We start from the raw sequence: 19,655 nt of genomic DNA, 5'->3' as shown, positions 1-19,655 counted from the left end.
ATTCGCTTTGCGGGTGAATAAATCTCTACGGAATTCCCCTCTTCCTTCGACATTTGCCTCCTGGTCATTTTCTGTGGCTTGAAGATATGCCATGAAAGGCCTTGCCAAAGATATTCTGCAATGCTCGCTTTGTAGGCTGAAATGTTCCTAAGTTCCAACCAATGTAACTGTTCTGGTTGTTGTGGTGCTCGTAAGCAATACCAATGAATGCTATTGAAGGCAAACACTATTTGATAGTTCTGTGTCGTGATTCATTCATCGCCGTTTACTCTCTTCCACATACATTTCTGCTGGTTCAGTGTATCTGAGTGAGCCAAAATTTAACATTTTAAAAATCGTTTTAATCCCAATTTAGTAATCCCTTGAACGATTTGGGAGAATGTGACTAAGTGCCCACTTAAATATTATACATTGTTAAAAAAATAAGTGCTTCGTGAAAATAAGCAAAAAGAGCTTGCAGGACAAAAAAACACGTGTTTTGGATGCTCAGATAACCTAATAAATACTTGAGTAGAGGAGCATGCAGTAAAACCGAATATCTCTAAAGTGAGTTAAGGAGTGTCCCTTGCAGTGGTATATCCCTGTGGGCGAAGTTCAGCTGTTCGGTAGAAATAACTGTCATTCAATTCCACTGACTTCTGTTTTTTGTTCCACATTTTTACATATATATGACCCTTCTGGTAGTTGTTAATAATTCATGAGGTTGTAAGGACACCCCATTGGAGTGCTATATATTTATAAGAGTTTAAGATTCCGAAGAACATCTGCATTTTACAAAACATTACAGTTGACTGGTCGGTACCTGCCAGGCCTTTCAGCTCTGTTTGTCCCTAGTCTAAGGAGTTATAAGACGCTGTTCTACTTTAGTTCAAGGCTTGTCTAACTCCCGTCAGTTCCTATTGGTCGGATTGGATCTGTACAATTTATAGAAGGCTCATAATAAACGTGGTGACGAGCAAACGTCGTCTTCGATGATGTCCACGTCATCGTCGGGCTCCTCAGCTAGGAAGCGACTCTTGGGGGCGGAGCTGGTCTCGGTGATTTCGGTTTCGCTTGAGCTCAGCTCCAGGCAGCCTTCGCTCGAAGGGTTTTTCGGGTCATCCTGGGTTTTTCTCAGCTGCTTTTTGTGCTTCATTCTCCTGTTCTGAAACCACGTTTTCACCTGGAAGTGAAGAAGAGAAGCAGAGATGTGAAAATCCTCATGCACTTCAACCCCTCGATAGAGGTTGTAAGCGTTATATGAATGCGAATATAATAGAAGTTTTAAACATAGAGGCAACCGGCCTAACATAGGGAGTTTCCTTCGGAGGTGTGAAGGAGGGTGAGAGGAAGGGAAAGAAGGAAGGGGAGGAGAGGTGATGGGCAGGGGCGGCTCTAGGCTCATGGCGTCCCTGGGCAGGGAGCTTAGGTAGGGGCCCCGGAAGAGGGAGTCCGGGCAGGGCGGACCGCGAAGGCCAATGAGGGTATTTGGAAGTGGAACAGAGCATGAAGCCGCTAAATTCCTGCCAGGGGTCGCCACGGAAATATGTATCCATCCTCAGAGGATTATTATATTAAGGCTATATACTGGTGTGGTGGCCCCTGATGTTTGGTGGCCCTGTGTAGGTGCACAGCTTGCACATGCCTAAGGCCGCCCCTATGATGGGGCACAAAGGGAGGGGGCCGTCCAAAGTTTTTCAGAGGGTTTTATTGAAATAAACCAGAGCAACAAAACTCTATGAATACATGTTGTTTGAAAGTTGCCCATTGCGTCCATCCATTTCCTTCAAAATCGAGTTCATAATACCCTACACCCCCAATTTCTAAAACGCTTGCGTATTTTTGGTGCTGTCCTACTCTTAGACAAGTGAGGTCTGGAAGAGGAAGAGACAAAGGGGCATATTTAAGCATCCTTGAGCCAAGAAGGCTATCATCACGCTCCATCACTTTAGAAACACAGGGCTGCACCATATTTACAAGAATATGGTGCAGCCCTGCGTTTACCCCTGCGCTGGGGCTACATTTAGGTGCCTCGCTCCAAAGCAGGCACCCTTGCACCATAGTGCAAGGGTGTCTACGTGGTAGGGGAAGATTGTTTATGTGCAGGAAGGTGTCCTGCAATAAACAATCTTTGAATGATGTTTTGTAACTTCTATGTGTACTGCATTGGCAAAACGTCATCTTTTTAACATGATTGTTTATGTGCAGGAAGGACACCTTCTTGCACATACACAATCATTGGCGTTTTGCTGTTTCAATGTGTGCTGCACAACGCAGCACACATGGAAACAGCAGAAATGAGGAGAAATTAAACATTCCTTCTCATTTCAACTGGGTAAGACCAGGTTTCCCTGGTCTTCATTTTGGTGCTGCCCCATATTTATGCCACACTCGTAAATATGGGGCAGAGTCAAGATCAATGAAGGTTGCGGTGGAACGCCCACCGCAGCACCCATTGCCCTCCCCTTGCACGCTAAGTGTACTTTGAAAGGGTACCTTATTTACAAGGCACCTTGTAAATAAGGCAAAGCCACAATCGCCACCACAACATCGTGAAAAGTGACGTTGTGATGGCGATAGGGGCTTGTAAATGTGCCCCAAAATGCTTCATATTTCAGCCCCAACTAAGATACTCATCGAGTCAGGGGCGTAACACAAGCCCCCGCAGACCACGCATTGCGGGGGGGCCCCGCCGCTCCAGGGGGCCCCGACGGGGCCCCTCATGAACTAATACATGATCATCATCTAATCTGCTGCACAATAGGCTGTTTGGTGCACCGTGCGCAGAGTTTGAAATGGTGGCAGGGGCTCCGGCCGGGGCCCCTGTGGTGCGGGCGGGGGCCCGAGCCGGGGCCCCCTGGGAGTCACTGTCAGTCTTCAAATGGGCAGGCAGGTGGGGCAGAGTCTTCGAAATGGTGCGGGAACGAAGTCCGAAATGGTGGTTGGCCCGCCCGGGGCCCGTCACCCCTGGTGTGAGTGAGCCGAGCCCGAGGCATGCACTAGTTGTTGTGTGTGACAGTTTGGGCCCCGGCCGGGACCCTACTTTGAGTTAAATGGTGGCGGGGGCCCTGGCCGGGGCCCGGCCCCTGTGGTGCAGGCAGGGGCCCCGGCCGGGGCACCCCCTGGGAGTCACTGTCAGTCTTCAAATGGGCAGGCAAGGGCAGAGTCTTCGAAATGGTGCGGAGAGTGAATGAAGTCCGAAATGGTGGGGGGCCCGGGGCCCGTCACCCCTGGTCTGAGTCAGTGAGCCCAGGGAGCCGATACTGAGGCACGCAGTAGTTGTTGTGTGTGGGCCCCGGAAGGGGCGTGGTGATGTTACAAGAAATTAGCAGCACAGCACTGCAGCACAGGTATGTCAGTCCCAATGCACACATACAGACCTCTTGGAAGTGCTGCCAGGTGCCTCCTCTGTCTGATTGCAGGCACTCTGATGCAATTATAAATGGTGCCGGGGCCCGGGGGCCGCCCTGAGCAGTTTATTTTTGGATCAATGAAATCGCGGCAGGACAGGGTGGGATGCGCGCGGGCGCGGCGCGCACACACTTGTTTACTCCCTCCAGTCCTGACTTTCATTTTCAATTCCCCCGCATATGCGCGTGGGGTGCGGGGGCAGGGCTGGCTGGTGAGTGGTGACCAATTGCCTCATTGCATTTGTCGGCACAGCACATGCGCAAACGCCGGTGGCGCAAACACATCAACTGCAAGGTGTGGCATCAGGGGCGGCATAGCCCAATCCATAGTTTAGAATAGAAGACAAACTGACAAAGCCATGCCCGCCGCCCACGATCAGTCCGAACAGTAAGTCCGTCCCTTCACCGGCGGGGCCTTTATAATTTAAATTGCCCGGCCCCTGTCTGACTCCTGGCTAGCCTTGCGCTCTCTGGGTGGGGCCGGGGGTGCGCCGCGGGTGCGCCGCATCACACAGCAAGGATGGGGCCAGGCAGGGTGCTGCTGTGCTAGACTCTTAGCTAGAGGGCATAGGGCGAACAGGGCAGCGGCGGGAAGGGGAAGGGAAGGGGGGGGGCAGGAATGTGGGAGCACAAGTGGGGTATATATATGGGCGTCTGGTCTGTGTGTGAGGTGGTAGCAGGCCATAAGAGGAGAACGTTTGTTCGTGAGGTCAGGCCTGCGTGAGGTAAAATGTGGAGGCAGGGGAGTAGTGGGAAGGCTGAAGGCAGAGGGTGGGTGTGAACTGCAAGGTTACCAAGGCATCATCATTCCAAAGGACCAGGGCAGGGTTGGTAATAGGGAGATGGTCAGGTGAGTGGCACTGGCGCAGCGTTGGATGTCACTCTGCGGGTAAGGAGGTTTTGAGGCTTGCATTCATTAGGAGGCCGTCAATTTAGCGGATTCCAAAACGTATTGGTAGAAAAACAAACATCAGCAGGCCCTTTTGCAAAGCAAAACGGTGGAATATAGCAGACAGAGTATAACGTGCACTCCATAATATATATTTTATAGCATTATTTATTTAAATGTTGCTCGTTTTCGGGTACTGTTGCTTTGAACTTGGAGACCTGCCAGAGGGGTGCGTGGCACGCTTTGGGAACTTTTTAAGTGTTTAGCCATGGAGTATATTACCCATTACCTTACATTAGCCATTAAAGACATCAACGTTTGTGGTAAATCATTGCTGGAAGGGCACAGTTTTTTCTGGTAAATAAATAGAGGAGGGGTATATTTTCTAACAGGCTTACGTTTTGGACAACTGCCATACGATATAGAAAAGGCAGAAAACTTGTTTAGATCAAATAATCATCCAATTCAGATGGAGTGAGCAGCCTACAACCGAAAGGGGCACAGAGAGAGATATGCGGGTCGAAGGGGCACTGGAAGAGAGGTGCATGGCGAGAGGGCGCAGGGAGAGAGATTGCAGGTGAAAGGGGCACAGGAGAGAGGTACAAAAGAAGCTGGAAATGACAAAAACAAATACAGGATAAAATCACATGAAAATTTACGATAGCTAAAAATGTACCAGGAACTTCAACAATAACGAGTAGGCAGCCAATGCAATACGAGCTTCAGAGATGAAAGGGAAGCACTGGTTGCTGCACTGCAGAGGTCTCAGACTTTATCAAACGCACATATCTGTCACGCGATGGGGTTTGGCAATAGGGTTTGGTAGCTGGTTCCTGTCCATGGGACCCCAGAGATTCAAGGTAGATGGTCATGGGGGCAGAATGGTGTCATGAGGGTAGAATGGTGTGCTATCCATTCCGAGGTTGGGTCTTGGGTGTACTGAAAGGAATGTGGGTGTTGAGGGGGTGTGGGTGTCGGTCGGTCACGGTTAACTGAAGGTTGTGTGTGGGCCCCGGACGAGGCGTGATGATGATAATTATACACAAGAATTTCAGAATAGAATCAGTGCAGCACAGGTCTGTCAGTGCACACGTCACCACAGACCTCTTGGCAGTGCTGCCAGGTGCTTCCTCTATCGTAGTGACGTCACCGAAGTAGGGCTGGTGGACTTTTATGGCATTGATAAAGCGCTCTGCTGGTATAAGCTTCAGACATCCATTATTCATAGCGCTTGCTGCCACATGTGGGCGGCTTTGTAGCGCTTGAAGGGGTGCGCGCTCCTAACCCCTCCAAGGCAGCATAGTTGTTAGGCTATCATGTGCACAATGACATCTATCCTGTGAAAGGTAACCGCATGCTGGGATTTTTGGGATGGGGGCATACCTAGGACGAGCAAACCAAAACTACAAGTCCTAGTATCCACGTGTTCTGCTGGAAGGAGTCACGTGAGCCTGTGGCAGGAGTGTGCTTCCATACAGGGGCGACACAGACTCCTCCTGAACCTGGGGGCGCTCCTATTGCAAAAAAATGACAATCAATTGAAACCCCATTTAAAGTACACATGTGTTACTCTCCCCTCCCTATTGTGCAATGTGTGAGGCAGATTAGCTATCGCACCTTCCACACAGTAGATTTGGGCTCCTCGTAAACACTAGTGGATTACTACAGCTCTCAAGAGTGTGCCTCGGACCGCAGGGTACCGATGACTACATGGCATCTGGACTCTTGTTTCTTGCCACGTTTTTTAAAATTAACAAATGTGGGCATTCTGGGACTTGTAGTCCTCATTTCTTTGGTTAGGTCAGTTGGCCCATTGGTACATGGTGGGCCGCGCCGCCTGGGGAGGCATGGGGGGCCGCGGGGGGGCCCCCTCCATGTGCTTTGCAGGGGGGCCCCCTCAAGTTTCGTTACGCCCCTGCATCGAGTGGCAGCGCATCTTGACTCCCTGTGTGTTGGCAAGGGCATGGTGCTCTGTGCTTCTTGTGAGAATGTGTTATTTCCGCCCTCTAGTCACTTAAAGTGAGTGGAGGAGCTTAAGGGGGTGATAAATCAACAAGGCCTGGCTGGAGGTTCGAGAAAACACGCCAGTCGTAATACTGTCACACATGTCGCATGTTCCTGCTTTGGCCAGCTTGGTATATTTTTACAGCTGTCTATCCAGTGTTCATTATTCTTGCAGGCTTGAGAGATATTCCTTGGCCAACTCACTTGCTGACTCTTTCCTGAAAGAGATCTTTGGTGGAGGCCAGGACAGGTCGGCATTGGCACAGATGGTGTGTAGCCCACAGAGAATGACAGTTTGGGGTGTGAGATATATATATATTTTCTGTCTGTGTCATTGCACATTCCATGCTGCCACAACACTTTCCACCTGAATCACTATCAATAGACCAGTGGCTGATGAGGCCCAAAAAAGCTGAAACCCGACTGGAGTTGCTTGCGTTCCCCTTCAGAGGAGAGTTGATCTACCCGTTGGGGCTGGGCTGTTCCTACTGGAGCTGGACTAGTGCTGATTTGCATGTGGTTGAGCCTGGTCTGTAGGGGCAGAGTGTATGAACAATAGTCTGGGAGCCGATCAGAGTAGTTACCGCTGTTTGAGATTAATGGAGCATTTTAGGCATCACTGTTTTGCATTGCTTACGATCGAGGCAGCACTCTGTATGCTGCACTGCACTTACTGCATTTTAATTACTTGAAGAACTCGATTAACTACAGTGACAATGCTATGGGAGCTGCACTTACTGTTGTTGCATCTCATTGGCGGCTGCCTAGCTCCACTGACTGCAGTGACATCCCACTGTTGGCTCCACTGGCTGCAGTGACATCACAATATTGACTTCACATACTGCAGTAATATCACAATGGTGGCTGCACTGACTGCAGTGACATCACAGAGGTGACTCCATTTACTGCAGGGACATCACAATGGTGGCTACACTTACTGCAGTGACATCACAATGGTGGTTGCACTTACTGCAGGGACATCACAATGTTGGCTTTTCTGACTGCAGAGATAGTATAATGGCGGCTCTACTTACTGCAGTGACATCACAATGGTGGCTACACTGACTGCAGTGACATCACAATGATGGCTGCACTTACTGCAGTGACATCACAATGGTGGCTGCACTTACTGCAGTGACATCACAATGGTGGTTGCACTTACTGCAGGGACATCACAATGTTGGCTTTTCTGACTGCAGAGATAGTATAATGGCGGCTCTACTTACTGCAGTGACATCACAATGGTGGTTGCACTTACTGCAGTGATGGCACAATGAGAACTTCCCTTACTTTAGACACATCACTCTAGTGACTCCCGTTACTGCAGTGACATTGCTACCCTGGCATCACAGTGTAGATCTGCCTTTAGTGCAGTGACACTGTAGTAGTCCCCACACATCAAGTGCATTGCACTAGGGGCTGCTCTGCCTGCCTTAACATCGCAGTTAGAGCAGCCCCATTTGAGATGACATCACCCTGGAGTTACCTCTGATTAAGCAACATCACATTGGAAGCTGCCCATACTGCAGTGACATCACATTGGAAGCTGCCCATACTGCAGTGACATCACAGGGAAAGCTGCCCACACTGTAGTGACATCACATTGAAAGTAGCCTGTACTGCAGTGGCATCATATTGGGAGCTTCCCATACTGCAGTGGCATCACATTGGAAGCTGCTAATACTGCAGTGACCTCACATTGACAGCTGCCCATGCTACAGTGACATCTCATTGGAAGCTGCCCATACTGCAGTGACATCACATTGGAAGCTCCCCATACTACTGTGACATCACTTTGAAAGCTGTCCATACTGTAGTGACATCACATTGGAAGCTGCCCATACTACTGTGACATCACATTGAAAGCTACCCATATTGCAGTGACATCACATTGGAAGCTCCCCATACTACTGTGACATCACATTGAAAGCTGTCCATACTGTAGTGACAGCACATTGGAAGCTGCCCATACTACTGTGACATCACATTGGAAGCTGCCCATACTGCAGTGACATCACATGGAAAGCTGCCCGTACTGCAGTGGCATCACATTGGAAGCTGCCCATACTGCAGTGACATCTCATTGGAAGCTGCCCATACTGCAGTGACATCACATTGAAAGCTACCCATATTGCAGTGACATCACATTGGAAGTTCCCCATACTACTGTGACATCACATTGAAAGCTGTCCATACTGTAGTGACATCACATTGGAAGCTGCCCATACTACTGTGACATCACATTGGAAGCTGCCCATACTGCAGTGACATCACATGGAAAGCTGCCCATCCTGCAGTGACATCACATTGAAAGCTGCCCATACTGCAGTGACATCACATTGAAAGCTGCCCGTACTGCAGTGGCATCACATTGGAAGCTGCCCATACTGCAGTAATATCACTTTGGGAGCTGCACATACTGCAGTGGCATCACATTGGAAGCTGCCCATGCTGTAGTTACATCACTTTGGGAGCTTCACATACTGTAGTGGCATCACATTGGAAGCTGCCCATACTGCAGTGACATCACAATGGAAACTTGCCATACTACTATGACATCACACTGGAAGCTGCCCATACTGCAGTGACATCACTTTGGGAGCTACCCATACTGCAATGACTTCACATTGGGAGCAGTAGTTATTGCTCTGATGTTGCACTGGAATCTGCCCTTGCTGCAGTGAAATCCCTCTAGAAGTTTCCCTTACTGCAGTGGCACAGCACTGGGATCTGCCATAACAGCACAGACACCACAAATTGTATCAGCTCTTACTGCAGTGATACTGCCTCCTATACTGTTGATACTGGAGTGGCATCACCTTGGAGCTGCCCTTACATCACACTGGAGCTGTAGTAAACACCGGAATACGGATGAATGTTGGTAAGTAGACATTTAAATCAACAAAATGAATTTCATTGCACGCGCTGCATCGCATTTGGCGATGCAGGGCACGCAACAAAATTAGTTGGTCATCTGTTCATGCGGATGACCACCTAGGTAAAATACACACAAAACGAATTTTTCCCCCCATAAGCATGCCTGTTACATGTGGCAAATTTCTGACCACCCCTGCTTCTGACCTACATTTTGGGGTGGTGGTATGTGTCTCTGTGTGCTTCTACGCACCCCATACCTTGCATTTTTGCTTACATACCTATTCATAGGTGTACTGCATGCCCGTCTTTCAACTAATCACAATAGCAATCTATCGCTGGCTGTCTGTCCTAAGCCAATCAACCAGCCTTCTAAAAGACCACTGACCCCCAGGACAGGCATGCACCTTGACATCCGTCCTCCTGACATAGTACTTTGGTGGAATCGACCACATCCAGACTGCTCCCCCCACCAGACTTTTCCCGCTGACATGAGTACTTCTGGGAAGGTACATACCAGTCCGCCTACATTTCAAGTCAAGTCAAGTCAAGTCATAGAATTTATATAGCGCACTACATACCCAGAGGGTCTCAAGGCGCTTAGGGAGGGGTGGGGAATTACTTGTCAAATATCCACGTTTTAAGTTGCTTTCTGAATGCTAGGTGGTTCTGGGTAAGGCGAAGGTAAGTGGGAAGTGAGTTCCATGTTTTAGCTGCCAGGTAGGAGAAGGATCTACCTCCCATGGTGGTTTTGTTGATGCGAGGTACCGTGGCGAGGGCTTGGTTAGAAGATCGTCGTTGGCGGGAGGGGGTGTAGAAGGACAGTCGTGTGTTGAGGCATTCTGGTCCGATTTCGTAGAGTGCTTTGTGTGCGTGGGTTAGGAGCCGGAAAGTGATCCTCTTATTGACGGGAAGCCAGTGTAGGTTTTTCAGGTGACCAGAGATGTGTTCTTTACGCGGGATGTCTAATATGATCCTGGCTGAGGCGTTTTGGATTCGTTGGAGTTTTTTCTGGAGTTTAGCGGTCGTACCTGCGTAGAGGGTGTTTCCGTAGTCCAGTCGGCTCGTGACCAGAGCGTGGGTGACCGTTTTCCTAGTTTCGGTGTGGATCCAGCGAAATGTTTTTTTGAGCATGCGCAGAATGTTGAAGCAGGATGAGGATACGGCGTTGACTTGTCTGTTCATCGAAAGTGAGGAATCCAGGATGACGCCCAGGTTTCGTGCGTGGTCTGTCGGGATGGGTGCTTTTCCAAGGGCTTCCGGCCACCAAGATTCGTCCCATGCGGAGGGGGATGTGCCTAAGATGAGGACTTCTGTTTTATCTGAGTTCAGTTTCAGACGGCTGTGTTTCATCCATTCGGCAACTTCTTTCATTCCTTCGTGTAGGTTAGTTTTGGCGGTGCTAGGGTCATTGGTGAGTGAAAGGATCAGTTGAGTGTCATCCGCGTAGGAGATGATGTTGAGGTTGTGTTGGCGGGCGATGGTCGCGAGGGGGCTCATGTATACGTTGAATAGGGTGGGGCTGAGTGAGGATCCTTGTGGTACACCGCAGATGACTTCAGTGGCCTCTGACTTGAATGGTGGAAGGCGGACTCTCTGGGTTCTTCCGGTGAGGAACGAGGTGATCCATTCAAGTGCTTTTCCTTGTATTCCGATGTTTCTGAGGCGCTGTAGAAGGGTGCTGTGGCAGACTGGAATGGGACACCAATCAAACAGAGCATGAGACGATGGGAGCATGCCACACCCTTCCATGGGGCATCAGCAGTAAGAGTGTCTTTGTGTGCTAAAAAGCAAAAGCGATGAGAAACACTTTTATTTCTCCTCGTTTTTGCTTTTTAGCCATTCTAACACCTTCTATTGAATGGCGTTAGTTTTGCCACTGCCTCCGATTTACTGATCCCTGTCAATCTGGGGCAGCGTCAAAAGCAATGAGTGTTGTAGTGGAACACCCACAGTAACTCCCATTGCACGCCCCTTTCATGCAGATACTGGTGTGAAAAGTTACCATATTTACAAAATGGTGTTAAGCCACAAAAAGTGTCTTAACGCCACTTTGTACATATGGTACAGGTCACTGCGCCACCGGAACGTCGGTAAAAGTGACGTTTAGGTGGTGCAATCTCCATGTAAATATGCCCTTAGGTGCTGAGACAGGTCTGTTTCAGGCCCTCCATTTTTGCTCTCACCCTCATCGTGAAACGTATATAAACTTATCGAGCTTTTGATGGAAGGTCGTAGAGACTGCTTTGTTTTGTCTGCATTCACGATTATCAGCTAATCATAAAATGAGCTGACCTGATAGTGATCTGAAAGTGCACACTGCGGAATCTCCAGGGGCAGGAGGGGCGGTGGGCAGAGGGCAGGCTCTAAATGTGACACAATCAATCAATCAATCAATCATAACATTTGTAGAGCACACCACTCACCCGTGAGGGTCTCAAGGCGCTGAGGGGAGGGGTGCTTTAACTGGGCCGGTACTGTCCGGTACGGAGTACTGGTACTTTTTATTTTTAGAGGGAGAGTACCAGCACTTCTCAAGAGAAATGCTATACTTTTAATTGGAGAGTACCGGCACTTCACTACAACTGATGCAAAGTTCTGTTGAGTGTTTTTGTTTTTCCTAGTTCATGGCATCTGACGCTGTGATAAACTCTAGGCTAATGATATCCTGTTTCTCTGAAGCACAGAGCAACTGGACTTTGTTAGAACAAATGCATAAACCTTCCTAGCCTCTCACACTCCGCAATCTCGAAGCCACCTTTGTCTTTTTATAACCTGCTTTTCTTATGCAAAGCATGAAAACAGGCAGCCTGTGGCTCAAAAATTATGTCAGCTGTTTATGAGTACCAGTATTTTCTCAAACAAAAATCTTTTATAGACTTACTATTGCTATAGGCACAGAAAAAAATGCTTTGGCGTACATGTAAATGTATTGTTGCTTATGATTTTGTGAAACAGCTGTTTGTTGAATGAATGATTTTGTGCAGCACAGGATTCTGAATGAATGAATAATGTGTGCAGCATAGGATTGCGAATGAATGCATTTGTACAGCACAGGATTCTGAATTAATTAATGTGCCCTGCACAGGGTTCCGAATGAATGAATTTGTGCAGCACACGGTTCCGAATGATTGAATTATGAATATTGTGCAGCACACGATTCTGAATTAATGAATGTGTGCAGCACAGGATTCCGAATGAATGAATTTGTGCAGCACAGGGTTCCGAATTAATGAATTATGAATTGTGTGCAGCAGAGGATTCTGAATGAATGAATTATGAATTTTGTGCAGCACAGGATTCTGAATGAATGAATTATGAATTTTGTGCAGCACAGGATTCTGAACTGATGAATTTGTGCAGCACAAGATTCCGAATGAATGGATTTTTGTGCAGCACAGTATTCTAGTCCCCGCTATTAGGCCACGCCCTTCGATACAGAGGCCACGCAGGAGTCGGTGCTACTTAAATCCCCCCCCCCCCCCTTCCTCCCCCTTCCATCGCACTTAAAGCACTCAGGTGCCGCTCTAGGCCGAGTGCTTCCATACCTGTGTCTCGGAGAGGCTGAGTGCCGTGGCCAGCTCCACCCGCTCGGGTGTAGACAGATAGCGCTGCAGCTCGAAGCGTTTCTCCAGCCCAGAGAGCTGCGAGTCGGAGAAGACGGTGCGCGCCTTCCGGCGGCGGCAGTGCTTTCCAGGGAGCTCCGGGTGATGTGGGAAGAGAGCCGGCACAGGCAGGCCAGCAGGGGGCATCGCGAACCCTGAGGAAGAGAGACAAGTCTTGTGGTTATTACTCTGACCTCAGCCAGGCAGTGAAATCCTTGAGTACGTAGGAGCACAAGCGACCTCGCCTTGGTGTCAGGTGTACTTGTTACAGGAAAGTGTCCAGTGCATCGCTAGACGAAAGTGTCAAGTGTATCTCTAGGGATACTATATCTGTTACAGAAAGGTGTAAATAGCAGCACTGCTGCTTCGGAAGCTGTGCCTTGCAACGCTATCTGTTCCAGTAAGGCCTGTTATAGAAATGCACTATATGTTACAGACAGGTGTAAAGAAGAACAGTGCCTGCTACAGACTGTGGATTGCAGTACTATCTGTTACAGGAAGACGCAAAGAGGAACACTGTCTGCACAGGAAGATGTGAAGGGAAGCACTATCTCTACAGTAAGAAGTAAAGAGTGACACTAAAGGCCGGGTCTGGTGGTTCAGTGGACTAATGCGCCCACTGCAGGGGCCTGCGTTCGAACTCATGGTCACTGGTTCAAATCCCTGTGGGTGCACTCAACCTTTCATCCATCTGAGATCGATAACATGAGCACCATTGAGTTGGATAACAATAAACATCTGTTATTCAGCGCCAAGAGGCTTACGTGCGCGCGGGCGCTTTACAAACACACACGTTATGTTATCTGTACAGGAAGATGTGAAGGGAGTGTGCCATGGAACTCTCAGAGAAGAATGCCATGCAATTCAGAAAGGTGGGCAGAAAAACACTATCTATTACAGGAAGTTGCGAGGAAACAAACTTGTTGTTACAGGGATGTGTCCAGAGGAGCATGATTTGATATTAGAAGGTGTACAACTTTGTGTACCAGGAAGGTGTGCAGTGGAACCTTACCTGTTATGGTGTATTGTGACGAGGAATGCAACTAGCACAATGCTATTATCGAAGATATGCCGAGGAACAATATATGTTCTATTAAGGTTTGTGTTATGGGAAGTTGTGAAGAGAAATACTACCTGTTACAGGAAGGTGTGCCGTGGAATACTATCTGTTACTGATGTTCAGGGGAACACTCTCTGTTACAGGAAGGTGCGCCGTGGAACACTATCTGTTACTGGTGTGCAGTGGAGCACTCTCTGTTACAGGAAGGTGCGCCGTGGAACACTATCTGTTACGAGAGAGTGTGCAGTGGAACACTATCTGTTATGGGAGAGTGCGCTGTGGAACACTATCAGTTACCGGAGAGTGTGCCATGGAACCTTATCTATTATGGGAGAGTGTGTCATGGAACACTATCTGTTACGGGAGAGTGCTCTGTGGAACACTATCTATTACGGGAGAGTGAGCCGTGGAACACTATATTTTACGGGAGACTGCGCTGTGGAACACTATCTGTTACAGGAGAGCGTTCTGTGGAACACTATCTGTTACAGGTAGGTGTGCTGTGGAACACTATCTGCAACAGGAGAGTGTGCCATTGAACACAATCTGTTACTGGAGAGTGTGCCGTGGAACACTATCTGTTACAGGAGAGTGTGCCGTTGAACACTATCTGTTATGGGAGAGTGTGCCGTGGAACACTATCTGTTACGGGAGAGTGTGCCGTTGAACACTATCTGTTATGGGAGAATGTGCCGTAGAACACTATCTGTTACAGGAAGCTGTGCTGTGGAACACAATCTGTTACTGGAGAGTGTGCAGTGGAACACTATATGTTATGGGAGAGTGTGACGTTGAACACTATCTGTTATGGGAGAGTGTGCCGTTGAACACTATCTGTTATAGGAGAGTGTGCCGTTGAACACTATCTGTAACAGGAGAGTGTGCCAGTGAACACTATCTGTTATGGGAGAGTGTGCCGTTGAACACTATCTGTTACGGGAGAGTGTGCCGTTGAACACTATCTGTTATGGGAGAGTGTGCCGTGGAACACTATCTGTTACGGGAGAGTGTGCCGTTGAACACTATCTGTTATGGGAGAATGTGCCGTAGAACACTATCTGTTACAGGAAGCTGTGCTGTGGAACACAATCTGTTACTGGAGAGTGTGCAGTGGAACACTATATGTTATGGGAGAGTGTGCCGTTGAACACTATCTGTTATGGGAGAGTGTGCCGTTGAACACTATCTGTTATAGGAGAGTGTGCCGTTGAACACTATCTGTAACAGGAGAGTGTACCTTTGAACACTATCTGTTACGGGAGAGTGTGCCGTGGAACACTATCTGTTATGGGAGAGTGCGCTGTGGAACACTATCTATTACGGGAGAGTGTGTTGTGGAACACTATCTGTTACAGGAAGGTGCGCTATGGAACACTATCTGTAACGAGAGAGTTTGCTGTTGAACACTATCTGTTACATGAGGGTGTGCCATGGAACACTATCTGTTATGGGAGAGTGCACTGTGGAACACTATCTGTTGCAGGAAGGTGCGCTGTGGAACATTATCTGTCACAGGAGAGTGCGCTGTGGAGCACTGTTTGTTACGGGGGAGTGTGCTGTGGAAAACTATCTGTTACGGGACAGTGTGCCATGGAACGTTTTCAGTTACGGGAGAGTGTGCCATGGAACACTATCTGTTACAGGAGAGTGCACCATGGAACCCTATCTGTTATGGGAGAGTGTGCCATGGAACACTATTTGTTACGGGAGAGTGCACCGTGAACACTATCTGTTACGGGAGAGTGTGCTGTGGAACACTATCTGTTACAGGAAGGTGCGCTGTGGAACACTATCTGTTATGGGAGAATGTGCTGTTGAACACTATCTGTTACTGGAGAGTGTGCTGTTGAACACTATCTGTTATGGGAGAGTGTGCCGTTGAACACTACCTGTTACAGGAGAGTGTGCTGTGGAACATTATCTGTTACAGGAACACTATCTGTTACAGGAAGGTGCGCTGTGGAACACTATCTGTTACGGGATAGTGTGCCGTTGAACACTATCTGTTACGGGAGAGTGTGCCGTGGAACACTATCTGTTATGGGAGAGTGTGCTGTTGAACACTATCTGTTATGGGAGAGTGTGCCATTGAACACTATCTGTTATGGGAGAGTGTGCTGTGGAACACTATCTGTTACAGAAAGGTGCGCTGTGGAACACTATCTGTTACGGGAGAGTGTGCCATTGAACACTATCTGTTACGGAAGGGGGTGCCATGGAACGCTATCTGTTACGGGAGAGTGCGCTGTGGAACACTATCTGTTACAGGAGTATGTGCTGTAGAACACTATCTGTTATAGGAAGATGCGCTGTGAAACACTATCTGTAACGGTAGAGTGTGCCGTTGAACACTATCTGCTACGGAGAGTGTGCTGTGGAACAATATCTATTACGGGAGAGTGTGCTCTGGAACACTACCTGTTACAGGAAGATGCGCTGTGGAACACTATCTGTTAATGGAGAGTGCGCAGTGGAGCACTGTTTGTCACTGGCAAGTGTGCTGTGGAACACTATCTGCTAAGGGACAGTGTGCTATGGAACGTTATCAGTTACGGGAGAGTGTGCCATGGAACACTATCTGTTACAGGAGAGTGCACCATGGAACGCTATCTGTTATGGGAGAGTGTGCCATGGAACAATATTTGTTACGGGAGAGTGTGCTGTGGAACTCTATCTGTTACGGGACCGTGTGCCATGGAACACTGATAAGTTACAGAGAGGAATGCTGTGTGTTCCACAAGGTGTGAAGGGAAACACTCTTTGTCAAAGGAATGTGTGAGGAAGACTATCAGAAGGCAGTGTTAGGAAGAACACTGTCTTTACAGAAAGGTTTTAAGAACAGTATTTGTTACAGAAAGGTCAGAAGAAACTCTAGCTGTCATAGACAGGTGTAAAGAGAAACACTTGCTGTTACACATGGTGTGTTGAGTATTGTCTGGGAAGGCATCGGGGCTCCATCTTGTATAGGAAAGTGAAGGAGGAGCTCTGTCTGTTACAAGACTGAATGCACAAGAAAATTGCCTTTTATAGGATATTGTGCACAGGCACAGTATACTTTACAGCAGTGCCTTAAATTGGCCGGTACTGTCCGGTATGGAGTACCAGCACTTTTGTATTTTGAAAGGGAGAGTACCGGCACTTCTCAAGAGAAATGCTATACTTTTAATTGGAGAGTACCAGCACTTCTCAGAAACCAGCAGGAACTCTGGTACAGAGTACCAGCACTTCTATGTTTCCATTTAAAGCCCAGCTTTACAGCAAGGGGTATTTGTATTTATTGAAAAGACAAATCATTTATGCAGGAAATGCTGTCAGTACATAAATAAGGACAATATCTTCTGATGGGCACGTAAAGCTGTGTAGTTGAAGGTAATGAAGATGAGGTTAAAGTGAAAGAACAGAAGGTGTCTTACGCCAATATGACTTACACATTACATATTACACTTTAAGTGGCCTATAAAGGAGAGGGGCTCACAAACAGGGAAAGGACAGCAGTGAGTAGTTTACGTCAGTCCAGGTAGTCGGAAGGCGACTGTGTGAGGGTTGGAGAGAGGGCTGTAGGTGGTATACTTCTGTCATTGGGTGGAAGGACATACTAGTGAAGTGGGCAAGGGTGAGCACAAGAAGGGTTTTGCCATGGGAGTTTGGGCACCATGAAGGTGTCAGAGTTAGCAGGGTGAAGACTTCAGGCACAAATGTGTAGTGAGAGCTTCCTTCACGTGTGGTGAATAGTACACTGATCAACTTCAAATGTGTTCCCTCATGCAAAACTCCTTGAAGACTGAAATCATTTATTTGTCAGCCTAGTTGGCACCCACTCATCTTCCAATCACTAATTTGCTTCCCCTTGGCCCTCGAATCCCACTGTATGGGCCCCAAGCCTCGGTATGATTTTAGTTTTCATCCCAACCATCAGCCGGGAGTTTATCCTCACTACACCGATCACTGCCAGCAGATACCACATACTCAGCATCCACAACTGTCCCCAAATTCATTTCCAGCAGCTACAGCATTCCTCTCTCTACTTGTATTGAGCACTTTTTGTAGCACCTTCACGGTGCATGTTTACTTTCAGATAAAATTCGAAGTTTTGCATCCGTATCCCAGAGTGCTGTCTTTATGAAATGCGGCAGTGAAACAGTTCTGGTTGTCAGAATTTCGCTTCGGTTTCAGTGCCACAACTGAAAACCGAACCAAAGAAGGTTAGAAGCACAATATTTTGTGAAAATTCTCTCAATATGCGGGTGAGTGTTTTGTCATTTCGCGATGGTTTGCAAAAGGTCTGAACCAACACGAAACATCAAAACGTTCATGAACGATCTTTAAAAGTAAAATCACAAAATGATGCTAATTTTCGCGCAGAAAAACCGTTTCGCAAAACAAAGAGCAAACCTGTTCTGCATGCGAAATTCCTCCAAGGGTGACTTTGCCTGTTTTGTGTTTTAGAGAATGCGTAGCAAATCTTTGTTATGAAGTCATGGTGCTGTGGAGTGGAGGCAGAGAGGGCTTTTGGGGATATGTGTGCACCAGAACAGTGTATTTTACAGTGAAGTGTGCAGAGGAGCCCTGCTTTTCAGGTGTAGGCAGAGGGTCGCTCTCTGTTGCAGAGCTGCTGACTTTGGGGCTTGGGGAACCAGGGGGGATATTAGCAAGAAATAGCAATATTTATCGCAAAATGCGCTACCTATCGCTGCCTATCACTGGATATGTTACCGGAGAAACCATGCATTTAGCAACGTTTTTCTCCATTGTGCTAAAATATCCAGCGATAGCGGCAAAATGCGTGAATATCGCTAGAAATCCAGCGGTATTCACGCATTAACGCCAATGGGGACTTAACCTGACAATCCACCTCCCAATGGATAAACAGGTAAGTCATGTTTTTAGCAGGTGTTAGATTATAGCGATAATTGCGCTTAGCGTGATTTTTTTTATCGCTTTGCCGGCCATGTTAATAGGCGATAGCTATGTTAACGAACAGTTTGGGTACGCCCACTTTGCATGTCATTAGCGATAAATATCGCTGACATGCAAAGCGGGCCCAAAACTGGTCGCTATCACCTAAAAGTTGTTGCTAACTGCTGTTAGTGATAGCTTGCTGATAGGGCGATAAAAATATTGCAAAAAAGTGCCGCTAAAGCTGCGATATGGCTCTTGCTAATATGCCCCCAGGTTCGAGTCTCGGGGTCGGCTCAACTGGGCAATTAATGTCCCCATACCGACCAATACATGAATGTGTCCTTGCGCAACATAACCGGTGCTCATGTAAAGCGCTCCAATACCTTCGGGTCGAGTTTGCGCTATATAAAATTGCGCACAAAAAAAGCTTTGCAAATTGCAGTTGAACACTGCCTTTTAAGAAGACGTGGTGGCACTCTGTTACAAGGAAGGGTGGAAATTAATCTGAGATGCCGGTTTTAGAGAGGGTCGGCTGAAAACGGTGGGAGGTATATTTTTCTGTTTTGCAAAGCAGGAATAGTTAGCAGCTGTTATAAGAAAGCAATTTAATTAACAGGCATGCTACTGGCTTTAAAAATGGCATTTTATGTATGCTCAAATTGCCTCTTCTGTTATTCTCTGCTATGAAGCACTGTCATTCTGTGCTCTGGGTTGAAGTGAAGTGGTAGTCCTTCTTCTATTTTTGGGAAATGTCCTTGTTTTTGGCTTTAATATTCTGGTCACCCTACATCAGTGCCCGTTTTTGGGGTGAGAACAGTATGATCTAACCGAGGAATTGTTTTTTTATCAGTGTCTTCATATTGAGTAAAACTAGTCAAAATTAGCTTTGAGAGCAACCCCAGAGTCCGTGTTATATAGGACCTTTTGTACAGCTC

At 47.7% G+C, this 19,655-nt stretch overlaps 1 protein-coding gene across 1 annotated transcript in view; it reads right to left on the bottom strand.

Moving 5' to 3' along the window:
* Positions 1 to 934: 934 nt before the first annotated feature.
* BSX (brain specific homeobox) overlaps positions 935 to 19,655 on the bottom strand; it is a 58,616-nt gene continuing 39,895 nt past the window's right edge. Inside the window, exons 2-3 of the mRNA XM_086958812.1 lie at positions 12,705 to 12,916; positions 935 to 1,162 (exon numbers count right to left, since the gene is read on the bottom strand). Of these exons, the coding sequence (XP_086814938.1) occupies positions 935 to 1,162; positions 12,705 to 12,916 (440 nt within the window). The remainder of the gene's footprint in view (positions 1,163 to 12,704; positions 12,917 to 19,655) is intronic.

This window comes from Lissotriton vulgaris, chromosome 2_1 (assembly GCF_964263255.1).
Source record: "Lissotriton vulgaris chromosome 2_1, aLisVul1.2, whole genome shotgun sequence".
Taxonomy (NCBI): domain Eukaryota; kingdom Metazoa; phylum Chordata; class Amphibia; order Caudata; family Salamandridae; genus Lissotriton; species Lissotriton vulgaris.
Note: the sequence above shows the minus strand (reverse complement) of the source record. Positions and strands in the feature narration are given on the sequence as shown.